Here is a 13,944-nt window from a genome sequence, read left to right on the forward strand (position 1 = left end):
GCTCAAATTTCCTGGTGATGTTTTTGTCCTCTCTTTCCCCGTTTCCCTGATGATGTTGCTTTTAGAGACACACACAATCAATCAAAGATATAAGTCATGGTCAGCCGCTTTTCACTTGATTTTGCTCAAATCCTGCAAAATATGATTAGTTTCTATATTATTAATTAAGTGCATTAAAATTTAACTTAAACTTTCATTAAGTTTAATGAAAATGAGATAAAGGCTAGGGACATTTCTACAAACACAGAGCACATTCCCCCCCCCCTCTTTTATGTGCTCTAAGTGGCAGAAAAAAAATTATTGGCAGGTTCCGCCTAAACCCCCCCCCCACAAATTGGTAGAGGCTAGGAAAATCCTAATCTGAGCATGCACAAAAATCAGCCAGTGTGTTTACACTGTTCCTTCATGATTGTAAAGTTTATTTCAGTAGTCCTTCATGGCAGTAAAAGACAACACTTATTAGGTTTGCAGTCCCAACATGCAGAACAATCATTGAACAAAAGAAGAGAACAGAATCAGACATTAAAAAGAAAGAGTTAAAAGGTGCATTTTTTCCAACTTTTGCAAAGTGACCAATACTCCAGGGAGATTCAGAGTAGTACAGTTAACAGGTCGGAGAACAGTTTGTGCTATCCATTCATGCAGCCCACGACATTCACAGATGACAAAGTTTTATGTTCTCTGCGGAAAAAAAAAAAAAGCGACAGTCCAAGCCTTCCACGACGACGACATCCACATTCAGCTACTTGGAAATTTCCGACAACCAATTAAGTTTTTTTTTTTTATTATGCTATTAACGAGCAAAAAACAAGAAAAGTATCTGAAACTTAAAACACAAAAAGAAAACATTCCTGTAGAGCAGAGGTACATTGTATGAAGTAAAACAAGTTACAAACATATACACTCTTTAGAAATTATAAACTATATCATACCAGATATTAACAACTGGAAAGGTACATTGAGTGCATTGTGCAACACTTTGTGTCAAAGCGAGCTGAACACACAGACATACACAGTCATCCTGCACACACACACTCACTCCCCTGTACGGGCCATGCAGCAGCACACACAGATAAATTAGAACTATACCTGAAATCGTGCAGACAGACAACTTGAGCGAGCATCAACACACACACACACACACCCACGCGCACACACACACATAGATAATAAAAGAGACGCACCAGGACTCCCAGTCACACACATGCAGTCCATCCACACAAACATACAGCACATGCACATGCAGGCTATGAAGTGACATACACACACAGTCAGAAATCTGATCTCCCATAGGGAGAAAAACAAGCAATCACACAGACACTGACCAGTCAAATATAAATAAAACAAGCCGGAACAATAATATTCATATTAATCATTACGAGACATTTAAGAAAGCTCAGTTTCCACGTCGGATCTATTCTATCTTGCCAAAAATGAAAAGCTATAGACAATTCATTACAAAGCCAATCAATGCAAAAGTCATAGATCTCCAATATAAAAATACAAATTCACAAAGAACTACAGAGAGAAAGTGGTTTTGATACCGTCGTGGAGTTTCCTGGCTAATATTTCTCTCCCTAAAGCTAATGGCACTTATGTTTGAAGGGATAAAATCTCCATTTTTAGGGAAAACACTACTGCTACTGTGAGCTTGCCTTCAGCTCAACTCTGCAGGAGCAGATCTGTAGTTTTAAACACTGCAGGAGTGCAATACTGTGGAGTTCAGACAGTGCTGTTGTCTTCAGGTGTGTGTGTGAGAGAGAGAGAAAGGGAGAGAGCTTCCAAGTAGCACTAAATTATTCTTGGCAATCTTTTTCTTCTAAGAGGGAAAAGTTTCAGGTAGGCACCGCTGTGATTTTTGAGAGAGGAGTGATGTGTGGAATGCGATTCTAGGTTGAGAGCCGAGCGCCGGCTGTTAAAAACAAAAAGAAACGGGACTACTGTCAGCTCTAAAGGAAAAATAAAAAATAAAAAGCTACAAAAAGGATTTACCAGGCACGGCATCTACATGTTTAAAAGCTGCAACTAAAAACCTAAATTAACGCGAGTTAAAAGAACAAACAGGGACGAAGGCATGAGCAGATGTAAGGCGTCACACAAGAGATGCTCGCGTAAGTGCAAAAACAAACTAAAACATTACAAACATTTGCTCTGAAGTGGTCTGGAGAACATTTACCTGCATTTGGTAGAAAATTGTCCGAATTCACTAGTACTTGGACGATTGTATACACGACTGCTCTTTGGCAATCTTTCACAAGTTCGATTCCTCTGAACTAGCTCCCCTCCGGTGGAGTTTACCTCGGTACTAACAGTGTTTAGGAGTGGTTTAATAGAATGATTTTAGGCTTTGTGGCTCAGTGCTAAGAAGCTGTCATTCAACAGGAAGGAGAGGTTCGCTCGGACAAAACTGAGCGCGAACAGTGAAGAACTTCAGACCACAGAATGCCAAAAAACGCACAGTGCTCATCAATTCTGCTGGACACACAAACACAGTCGATAGTGAACATGGTTTGTTTCCATCCTGGTGTTTTTTGTCGTCTTTTTTTTTTCTTTTTTCTTTTTTTACGTCCATGATTTTCAAAGACTTTTCATTGTTCCTCAGTCCTTCCATTTGTTCGTAGCTTCCCTTGTGTGCTGGAAGTTTGCGCTCCCAGCAACGCTTTTCTGTCCATTAAAAAACCCCGGCGGACACAGCAGCCATGGCCCCAGGCGGTCCGACCGGGAACAAGAAGGACGGCGGCGCACCTCTAGTTGCTTCTCTGTTTGGTGGTGTCGTACGCTCTGATGACCTCGGACTGAGACACCACTCCGTTCTCATCTTGAGAAAAGGCGTAGCCGTCTGAAAACAAAGCGACGCGGTTAAAGTTAACCCCAAACAGAACGTAAAACATCGAGGATACGAAATAAAACTCCAAAGTAAATATCTGGGAATTACTGGAGCTGCCGCGATATTGTGACATTGCTGTTGAATATTTCGACAACACTCATTGTGAGGTTTAGCATCTTGATCACCAAGTTGAAACCACATTTCCTATTCAATTTAAAAAAAAAACCTAAACCTCTTCTTCCCTCTTTCACTATAGCACTTTAAATCAGACTAAGCCTTTCCCCTTTTAGGCCACTTAGACTTTCCAAAATTATTATTCTTGACTAAACACCAGCTTCTTTTCATGCAGTTTAAACTAATGACTTGAGTTTGATTAAATTGAAACACTATCGACCCTCAGTAGTTTGCTGGAGTTTTGGTCCATTTCTCCTGACAGATGAGTCTGAATGGTAGTACTCCATGTTTTAGCTCTGCACACACATTCTCCACAAAACATTTAAGATGGCTGCTCCAAAAACAACATTTCTGCCTTTAAGCTACTCTGTAACGAACTTGGGGTCATTCCTCATTTAGAAGTCCCCCCTGTGCTCAAGTTTAAAGCTCTTAGTTGATGTCTTGAGCTGTTGCTTTCATATTACCATATAATGTTATCTTATCTCATGATGAAATCTATTTTCAAGAGCACTAGCCCCCCTTGCAGCCAAATACCCATAGGACATTATGCTGCCACCACCATACTTCAAGTGTTTGGTGCTCTCAGAGTTGCAATCTTCTCCATTTTTCCTGCAAATTTAGCAACGGCCATCATGGCCGAACACTTCAGTTTCAGTTCCATCAAACCACTGGATGTGTTTGCTGAAAGCAAGAGCTTTATTAAAGATTGCAATCTGTATTTTCTGTTGATTTTGGGGTGATGGATTCTTCATCTCTGAGCAATTATCCACAGGACTAGTTTTGCTTTCACCAGCTTCAGCCAGCATCTTCACAAGGCCTTCTACTCTCATCACTGAGCTGAATATCAGATTTCACACCAAAACCACGTTCCGTATTATTGATGAATGTGGAACCTTCAGGAATCTGGAAAGTGTTAAGGTCCACAAACCTCTTCTGATGACTGCGATACATGTTGTGCAGCTCCAGCAAATATGACTATAGCAGGTCCAAAAGGATCAATTTTTGAATTAAAAACTGAAATAAAATAACTTTTCAATGATTTTCTAGATTAGCGAGTACCAGCACGTTTTCATTGTTTGTTTATTTTAGCTTAATGATGCTGATGATGACCTAAAGGAGATTTTTTAAAGGACAGTAGAGTTAGTTATTTTTTTCTAACTCTTAATGCAATTCTATAACCAGAGGAGAAACAAACATTTCTGGCAGTGACAAATGCTCAGTTTTCTTTTTCTTATCAGGAGTACAGCACTAATGCTAGATGAAAGTCGTAGCGGTTTCCTTAACATATAAATAAAGAAATATTTCAAACATACATTTCTGTTAAATGAAATGATGAGTCTGAACCCCCTCCCACAAAGTACATCTGTAGTGTGAAGATGCACTATAATCTACACCTTCACTCTCCTAACAGGGTCTCACTTGACCTTTGGCCCCTGACTCACCTTCAGGTGTCAAATGACTCGCTCAGTGCCCGGCGGCCAGCAGGCCAGTTCAAAGGAGCCCGCTGAGTCGAGTGCAATGTGAGGGAATAACAGCGCAACATTTCATCATTATCTGGCTCTACTGAGCTTATCTCAGGACACACTGAGGCACACGGCAAGGAAGGAGCGAGAAATAAAGCTACAAGGAGAGATAGAGGCGTCTATCTGGGAGCTACGGGGGGCTGAGACTTAAATGGGGATGAGGTGTGAATAATGAATCAAAAAGGAATCACACAACAACGATTTCATCCCCACCTAAAGGACAAACAAAAAACAAGCCGATCAGACAAAAGACACAACAGAACAAAGAAACACACAAAACAGAAAATAAAACCCATGCCTGAGAAGATATAGGATAGTTAAGACGGCTAAGCCTGAACTTTTAAATATTAAACATAGAAGTTCTTCATTCCGATTGATTTCAGGCTGAACTGGGATCAGATTTCTGCCTGGTTTGAGAGAAGAAATGTTTCAACAACATGTAATAATCTGAGATTATTATTAAAAACAAAAAAAAAAAGGAATATTGGCTTTTCTTTTGGCAAAGTTATTAAGCCTGCGGGGAATTGAACACAGTTTGAGCTGATTACTGAATATATCAGCAGTTAGCAGTGAGACAAGGCAGGGCTGAGAAAACCTTGTAAGATAATACACAGCATTAATGATGCTGCCTGAAGTCGCCAGCGTGAATATATGTATCAATCATTTAGCTCTTCTGATGGAATCTTTTCACACAAACCAAACAAAGAATATTAAAACTATTCATCAGGTAGAATCAGTCCAGAAATTACAAGTCTAGCAAGGTTTCCACTTTGTTTTTGGAAGTTAATGTGATGACTGGACACTGCAGATTACTTTGGAGATAGAAAGGCTGCATAAACGATAACGGATAATGATAAATAATTAGAGATTTTGATTTCCTGGTGACCATTAACCGCTGAAACCCCCCCCCAAATATTTCCTTTATTTTCCAATCGGGAGACATCATGCAGCTTTTTACTGAGCGAATAAAACTCAAACATTATAGCTGTTGCTTAGTTTTGGTGAAATATTTCAAAGTTTCACAATTATCAAATTAAATTAGTTCTTTTTTATCCTTTGGAAGAGTCTAATCTCTGTGTCACAGATCACAGGTGTAAAAATATGTTGGCAGGCTCGGCGAGGCTGATTTTTGCAGTTAGCAACGCTGACTGTTTACAGTTTGAATGAATTTTGTAAAATAAAATTAATAACTTGTATTGAAGCAAACGTCTACATTATTAGTTGTGCACAAAATAAGTTGGTGAGCTTTAATCTGTCTTACAGAAGACCAAAGGACATACCCTGATAACCTGGAGGATTTAACGTAATTTTAGGCCGTTTTACTACAAACTAGTTGCAGATAAAATTAATTAATGGATGCCTGATCTGTACATAGCTGCTTCAAGAATATATCTGCCTTAAACAAGTAAATTGAAAGGAAAGCATGATGAAAAAAAAAAAAAAGAAGTTGGTAAATGGTGACAAACTGTGATCCAGAGGTTTCTAGCAGTTATTTTCCACTCCATGCTTCTCATTGGAATTTTAATATCCATTTAAAATGCATGGAGCTATGTTGTCTATTTTTCCCAAACAATTATGGACACTACCTGAACAAAAAGCTTAAAGAAACCAGAGAGAGAAGAAGGACGTGTGAGCAACTTACGGAGCAGGTTCTGCTGCATGGACTCGGAGCGGTACAGACTGACCGTGCTCTTCTTGAAGACGTTCTTCAGGAGCTGGGCCCTCTCCGTCAAACTGCACACACAGAAACATTGAGAGTGTTGGCAGCCTGCAGAGCATTACGGCCAGACTTAATGACCCATACATCAACCTCCAGAGCGCCTCGACCTGCCAGCCGCTCTACCTGCTGGTTCAAACATCGAGCGCGGAGACTAAACTGCGGAGAGCCTAGAGGAAGGGCCAAATGAGAGCGTGGGGAAGGATGGGAAGCAGCGGGGCGGCTAGGAGGAATTCATGTACACGTGTGTGACAGGACATATCTGCGTGTGCGTGCATGTGTGTCTGGAGAGAGTCATTCACGTGTTTGTATGTGTATTTGTTTCGTGTGTGTGTGTGCGTGTGTGGGGGTGTGTGTGTGCGTGTGTGTGTGTGTGTGTGTGCTCCTGCTGGCTCTTGGACAGCAGCCAGTCAGGAGGATCACTTTCAGCCTGCAGGAGATCTCACACTGATGTGCTGCATGTTGATGTGTGCAGCAGACCTCAGACCCCAAACAGCACAGGAGACCTGCCTCGGCTAAAACACTACAGCACTGTATGGCTTTAATTAACCGAAGAGCTCTTGCTCTAAAATGCGACGTTCCGTATTTTTATGGGAAAGAAAGAGAAAAAAAATGGGAGAAAACCACCATTATGGCATGATTACTGATATTACAGTCAGACTCCTGCAATTTAGCAGCAATTTTGAGATTTCTTTCCTCCAACACAGGACTGGTTGCTGGCAGAGTAGCTGTGAGTGTTCGTGACATTTTCGTGACAAAAAGATGATTCTTCCTCCTAATTGACGTTGGAAAAAATGATTCATATTTTGTCCAAAAAGGCGAGAACAGCAGCTAAACTTTCAATCGTGTGGTCGTGAAAAGGTCAGGAGAGAAATCACACCCACGAGACGACACGAATGAAATTCAACAAACGACGAGAAAAAACTTCTTTAGATGTAGCTTTTTATGAGTAAAGATTTGAGTACTTTAAAATGTTTATATCCATTTCTTTTTAAGATATTTTAGGCTAAACAAGGTAGGATTACTTTTTTGCCCAAATATTGTTTATTTTTTAACATGTTCAGTGATCTTCTGCAGATATGCCCTGTGATGTCACTAAAACCTCGCAGTGAACGCACAGGAATAGTGGACTGGTGTAGCTGTACCTCTTTCCTTGCACTACTGCTCCAGGGTCCTTAGATAAAGCCTCCAGCTCCTGCACCTCGTCCACCAGGGTCTTGAAGCACGCTTTCTTCACACTGTAAATCAAACATGCAGCAAACATCGTGTTGAGCATAGTTTACCACGACGACGTGTTTGGAGACTGATGGTATAAAATGCAGAAAATGAAAATGAAGCTTTTAAGTCAGAAAATTGCTCCAGACGCAGTAAATCTGCTGATGGATGATGTCGACCCGACATCTCCTGCTGAGAATTCACAAAACGGAAACACCAGAGTTCCTTGGAAGTTTGTTGAAAAAGCGAGAGCAGGAATTTCTGCTGGCGATAGGAGAGATACTGGAGGAATTTCCTGAACAGCGAGCGTGTGAGAGAGAGAGCGGGGAGAAAACTCACACTTTGTAGGTTACGTCAAAGATCAGCGAAGTGACCGGGATGAATAACAGGCCCATCCAGAAGACCCCTGAGCTGAACATCATTCTCGCCTGCAGGGAACAAACGCACACATTTAATCTCAGGTCACTGCGGACAATGCAGAGTTCAACAGCTGGGAGATGTTAAAGAGGAGAAACACCTGAAAAACCGGAACAACAATCCCTATCCTCCTGCAGTATCACACAACAAACAGCCCAAAACAAACTGGTTTTGTGCTGAAATGGAGAATATAGGTTCAGATAACTTGCTCAAGGCGGGTTAATCAACCATGACTGAAGGATCCCATTGTTTTGTTTTCGTTTGGAGCCCCTTCACCTCTGTGCCCCTGTGGGAGGAGGAAGTACCTGTGGCGTATTAAGATAGTTTAATCTTTTTCGAAGAAAAACAACTATGCAATCCGTTGTGTGGAGAGTTTCTGTCAAAGCAGCATAAATACACTCATTTACTCAAAGATAACCCAGATTCTAATTGTTTATTTTCCATTTACAGGTGTAAATTTGCCTCTCCTGTCCCTCATCATAAAACATTGCAATAGTCATTTCTTAAATATTTTCTGGCATAAAGAATTATAGAGCCTTCTAAAGATATTTAAACCATTTATTTTTAGATTCGTCAGTTTGTCTCAAACTTTAATTCATGTTATTGGGATTTAAATGTAAAGCATAATTGTGAAGTGAAAGGAAAATAATACCTGTAGAATCAATGTCTATTGATATTTTTAAATTAATGGGTAAAAAATTAGATGTACAAACCTGGTTGGAGGCAAGGTTTGTACATCCTTGTACAGTTTAAGTCAGGACTTAAACTGTACAAGGATGTACAGTTTACACTCATTTGTTCTAAAATAATGAAAACCATGTGTCATTTTCCCTCCACTTCTCTACTTTGTGTTGGTTTAGCACATATAGTCCCAATGAAATACATCAACAAGTGTGGTTATAAAGTGAAAAAATACGTAAAAGGTCAGCAGGTAGAACTTTAGAAAAACGACATAATGGAATTTCCCACCCTTGTTTCCAGATCTAATCGCCTCTCAAAAAGCTCTCTTGGGTCGCCCACGTCTTTAGTAATAAAGTAGTTTATCATTTAATAACTCCAAGTAACATGTATTTACTTTATGACTTATTAGTTTTAGCTCCAGTGAGGCTGTGAACCGCTGTGGTGGGGGTACAAAACTTCAAGATTGTCCTGTTTTCTTTGGCCCACCGTACTGAAACTATCTGTCATTACACGTCTGAGTTACGACTCGTGTTCCTTGCATTGTAATATGCCACTTGCTTAAACTGCCGCAGCCCCTCGACAGTACCTCTCCTGAAACGTGACAGCGCGACCCGTGGGATGCACGCACACATGGATCAGTGTCAAACCTATCAAAGCACTCAGGTTAGCCTAAATTACCTAATCTGCTTGCCATTACCTGCAAACTGACTTTGATGTCTGACATAAAACCAAAGGAGAGGAAGCCCACCAAAATGGCAGGAAAAAAAAAAAAAAGGCTTTCTCCTACAGGGATGAATAAAGGGTTTTTCTGCGACACCCAGAGGCTAAAAACACGAGAGAAAAAAAAAGCACAAGATTTTTTCCAAACTGTTTTGAAATTGTGCAGCCCCAATGGAGACATTTACCAATGCGCTTTTTATTACTATTTTTACGGCTTGAGTGAGTTTAATTATTTTAATTTTTATTAAGCTTGTTTAACATTTTCAAGAGGGTGTTTAAACTTCCCTTTTCAAAATAAACCAGAGTGTACACTTGGCAAATCATAGCAAAGCAGAACGAAAAATAAATTATGTTGTTCACCAGTTCAATCTACGACCCGTATTTGTTTATGCAACCGTGTGACTCAGTTACAAATTATGTATACATAAGCTTTATACATAAGACATAAAGCTAATTATGTGACAAAGTCTAATTCATAAACGTGCACAACTCAGAAAGCTAAACTGCAAGTAAGGCAGTCGAGCTAATAGAGGGTATTTTTCATTTTGACGTCAGTTTCAAAATCCAAACAAATCGGAGCAGTTACAAACAACAAATGTTTGTCTGCAGGCATCTGGAAAGGCTCCATGGCTTTGAGCGGGTTCAGCAGTGCCGGTGGATGTAAGTATGTCTCATAGCACGGGGGCCCCTGGGTGCTGGAGGGGCAGGGGGCCCTTGGAGCTGAGCTGTATTTTTAGGACAAACTAATAAACTTGTCTGGCTGGACAGACAGTAGTGTCCTCTAGCAGGGAGGGGGGTGTTTTGACAACCTCCTCCGTCCCCACCCTCTCATGGCTGTAGAAAGTCACAGACACACCGAGTTCAATTCAAAGCTCCCCCCACACACCCACACTGGACACATGTCGGAGGTTCACTGGCCAAAACAGAGAACCCCAACTGATGGACTGGATGCATAACAATAAAAATTTGAATCAGCGGCCAAAATAAGTCTGATTGGTGCAATGCAGTCTTTATAAAACTTAACACAAGTTCTTGATTGAAAAAAAAATAAAACACAAATTCAGAATTAATCACTATTTAACATTACTTCCTTTAGTAGGTAATGAAAAGGCATATTCAACTAATCACAGCTATGTTTAGCTGGTTATCAATGTCTTCAAATTAAATTGTGAGCGTTTGTGAACCTGGAGTAATCTGAAAATTGACTCTGCAGGTGTATTTAAGGACAAACTATAAGCAAACAAAGCAGGGATCTACTAAGCACGACCACCGATTTCGGTAAAACCGAAACAGGCAGATTTAGAAAGCTGGGAGAGAGTGGACAAGCAAGGTCCATTTAAAATGTCATAGGACACTTAAAGAGACTTTAAGGTTTTAGGAAACATCTTGTGATCTGCTCACAGTGTGAATTTGCCTGAAAGGCAAAATGATAACAATACAAACTCTTCCTTACAGAAGAACGGCTGATTTCAAATTCCTTTGAGGCCTCTTTAAGTCTCTTCGCAAACCCATTAGCTGCTACCATCTTCTTTCTAGTCGCCTCAGGCATCTCTTTTCATCTCATCGTGGTGTGCACTATCACATCAACAATCAGGAAACCACCAAACTAACTTTGAGGTTTAAACACGGCAGAGCTCTTTCAAAATGCTGAGTATTGATGTTCTAATTATGTGCACCTGATGGGGTATGCCTGTGGGTAATTTTAGCCGTTTTAGGTAGGAATGTTTTTCCTCATCAGAAATTGCTTTTGTCTTTTCGGTTTTACAAAAGCAGCCATAAACCCCCCGCCCACTCAATTTAAACACTCTGTGGCTGAATACGTGGTGTATTTACTTCACCCAGATTGTTCCACTAACTTTGTGTTGTGGTGTTTATCAATCATTAGTCAGGGAAGAAAAAAATGTAAAACAAACATCTAAAAAGTCACATAATCAGGAGTATTGAGGGAGAAGATAAAACCTTTAAATACAGCATGAGGGGAAAGTCCGCCGGTGATGAAAGGATTTAAATAGGGCCATTTTAGTCTGAACAAATAAGAAAGAGATTTCTCAACGTCTAACATTACACACAAAAACATGCCACCAGTCTTTGAACAGCCTTTGCAAACAGAGTCCGCGATTAATCAAACATGTCATCGCTCCTCGTCTGTCGGCTAGTTAGAAATTGTATTTGTGAAGAATTGCTCAGCCTGCTCCAAGAAAAATTGACAAAAAGGGGAAATTTATGGCATTTGCATTCACGACTCTCATACGTGACAGACAACTGCATTCATCACTGTGAAGGCTGTTTTGCTGATCTGGGAAATCTTGGCAGCTTTCTCTCAAGCTTTCCTCAAATGGCCTTCCAGTTATCTTGCACACACCAACAAACACTCAACAGAAAACCCAAAAGGGACACAAGATGGATAACCTGTCTAAAGCAAGATTCGACCTTCTCCAAGTAAACTTAAATAAACGGATAAATATGGAGAAATGAGAAGGAAATGTAAATAAAACCAAAAATGTTGATGCACTTTGAAAAACAATTAACTAAATGAAACAAGCATCCAAATGCATGCCAAAACTATGCTTCAGATTGTTGAAATAGTAACCTTAGTTTTATTTGTAGCACACTGAATGGTTAACTTTACTTCATTACAGTTGATACTACTGATCATGACTGAAAGTATAGGGAGGAGAGGCGTGGCTTGCAACTCAGAGAATTCAACATTCACCTGAGGGAGATCTCTTGGTGTCATGGTCCTCATGCTACTGTCCAAATGCACACAGGTCTTTATATACATGCGCCACCTTTGGCATGTTATCTGCAGTCGACTCAACTTATTTCTTTGATTAGACAGACTGGAGGATGTTACGTCTTTAGTCTGTGTGAACCCAAAGACTGGAAAGCTGTTGTCTTTGCTTTCTACTTTTTCAAACTTGTTCCATAACCCCATATAGCCCTTTACAGTTCACAGTGGCTATAGGTTTGTGACCACATCAAGTGCATTGTCAAATGTTCAAAATTTGGGAAAACGTTTTAAGACCTAAATCTCCTCTAAATTTCACCACTTTATCTCTGACCTGTTTGCGGTGTTTCTTGATTTCCATGATGCCGTTTGTTCACCAAAACTCTCAAACAAACCTCAGAGCTTCTCAGAACATTCATATGATTTTTTTTTTTTTTTTTAGGTGTCTCAGAGGAAATTAGGCTGAATACAAATCCATGACGCACTTTTGGAACTATTAGAAAGAAAAATACAACTCCTCTCCTCTCCACTTCACAATTATGTAAAATGTTATGGTCTATGATGAAATTTAAATGAAAATTATTTAAGCCTGCTGACATGAAAATAGTAAATACTTCTGCAACACACTGTGAAAACAACATTCAAAGTGCATAATGTCATTTTGCTTATCTGACCTCATTCAGAGGATAGTTTTAGGTCTTTATTATTGTCAATTTGCAAAAGAGCGTGCACATATGAATCAATTCTGAGTATCATGATTGCTTCCAAAGAAAATCCTTCTCCTACTAACGGACTGTACAATTCATCAGCTAAAGAAATACTTTAGTCTAATGTGAGAGGTATTTTGCTACAGCACTGATAAATGGAAAATGATGTGCAAGGAGAAAGACGGAAGAGTTGTATTAGAACCAGATGCATCGATATCTGTCATTGTAGCAGACAGCAGGTCAGTGTAACAGTCGTCTCTAGAGTCCACGCCTCTCGGTGAAGCATTTTTCCCTGCCTGGACATAATGATCAGAGATGTTTCTCCCTTCATCCCTCTGTCAGACGCTTGTCAGGAGAAGACACGGTGAGATACGAGCTTTGAGATGGAGCCAGTACAGTAGCCCAAGTGACGCGCTTCATGAATGGATCCTGCACCTGTCCTGCTCGCTTTCCAAAAGTAGGTTTTGCCTAAAGCTGATTAATGCGACTGCGAGGATCAGAGCGCTGCTTAGCATCTCTTGTTGAGGGCAGCGTGAGGAGGAAAAAACAGGAGGAAAATGAGTTCTGGTGTCTGTTATACAGTTCGCCCTGAGGTGCTAGTTCAATCAGCAGAGGTGAAGAGGAGCAAATAAGAGAAAGAGGAAGAAGTTTCAGGGGGGGGAAGGAAAACAGACAGAACAGAGGGCAAAGAAGATTCATGTAAACACTGCGGAGGTTCTGGTGAAGTATGCGGTCGGTGTGTTTCTGCTCCTCAGAGGCTAAAAGGAAACTAAAGCTCACGTCTCTGATGTCCTCTCAATTTTCACAGGGATGTGTCATTGTTTGATGATATAGTGGTATCCCCCAGTTAGTTCTGGGCATAGAGTTACCATCTGCCCACAGGACACCATTACAATCTTCAGTCAACTGCTGTGGGGCACGGATGAAAGCAGCTGGATTCACAGACAGAAGATGGGGTGATGTTTGCATGTCTAATGTTAGGATATGTGTGTGTGTGTGTGAGGGGTGTGACAGGTTGAAATTCAATAATAAAAAAAACAACCAAAAAACTAATGAAGTAATACTCCACAAAGACTGTATCTGTCCATCAAACCTTCTACTAACAAAGGAACATATCTGATATAAAATTGGAGTTCCTCTCAGAATTACCTCACATTTTTACTTAAAAAGTTCAACAGACTCAAACTTCAAAATTCCTTAGTTCTTCTCTGCCAACTCTTGAAGTAAAAATGCAG

General features: G+C 40.3%; 1 protein-coding gene across 2 annotated transcripts in view; it reads right to left on the reverse strand.

The window, feature by feature from the left end:
* Positions 1-398: 398 nt before the first annotated feature.
* The window catches only part of atp8a1 (ATPase phospholipid transporting 8A1), a 102,489-nt gene continuing 88,943 nt past the window's right edge, over positions 399-13,944 (reverse strand). For both annotated transcript variants that reach the window (XM_088009449.1, XM_088009450.1), the window contains exons 33-36: positions 7,796-7,884; positions 7,387-7,479; positions 6,167-6,258; positions 399-2,839 (exon numbers count right to left, since the gene is read on the reverse strand). In XM_088009449.1, coding sequence (XP_087865575.1) covers positions 2,748-2,839; positions 6,167-6,258; positions 7,387-7,479; positions 7,796-7,884 — 366 coding nt within the window. In that variant the 3' untranslated portion in view covers positions 399-2,747. The remainder of the gene's footprint in view (positions 2,840-6,166; positions 6,259-7,386; positions 7,480-7,795; positions 7,885-13,944) is intronic.

Source organism: Poecilia mexicana, unplaced genomic scaffold (genome assembly GCF_051168715.1).
Source record: "Poecilia mexicana isolate PSO_F unplaced genomic scaffold, ASM5116871v1 scaffold_10, whole genome shotgun sequence".
NCBI lineage: Eukaryota > Metazoa > Chordata > Actinopteri > Cyprinodontiformes > Poeciliidae > Poecilia > Poecilia mexicana.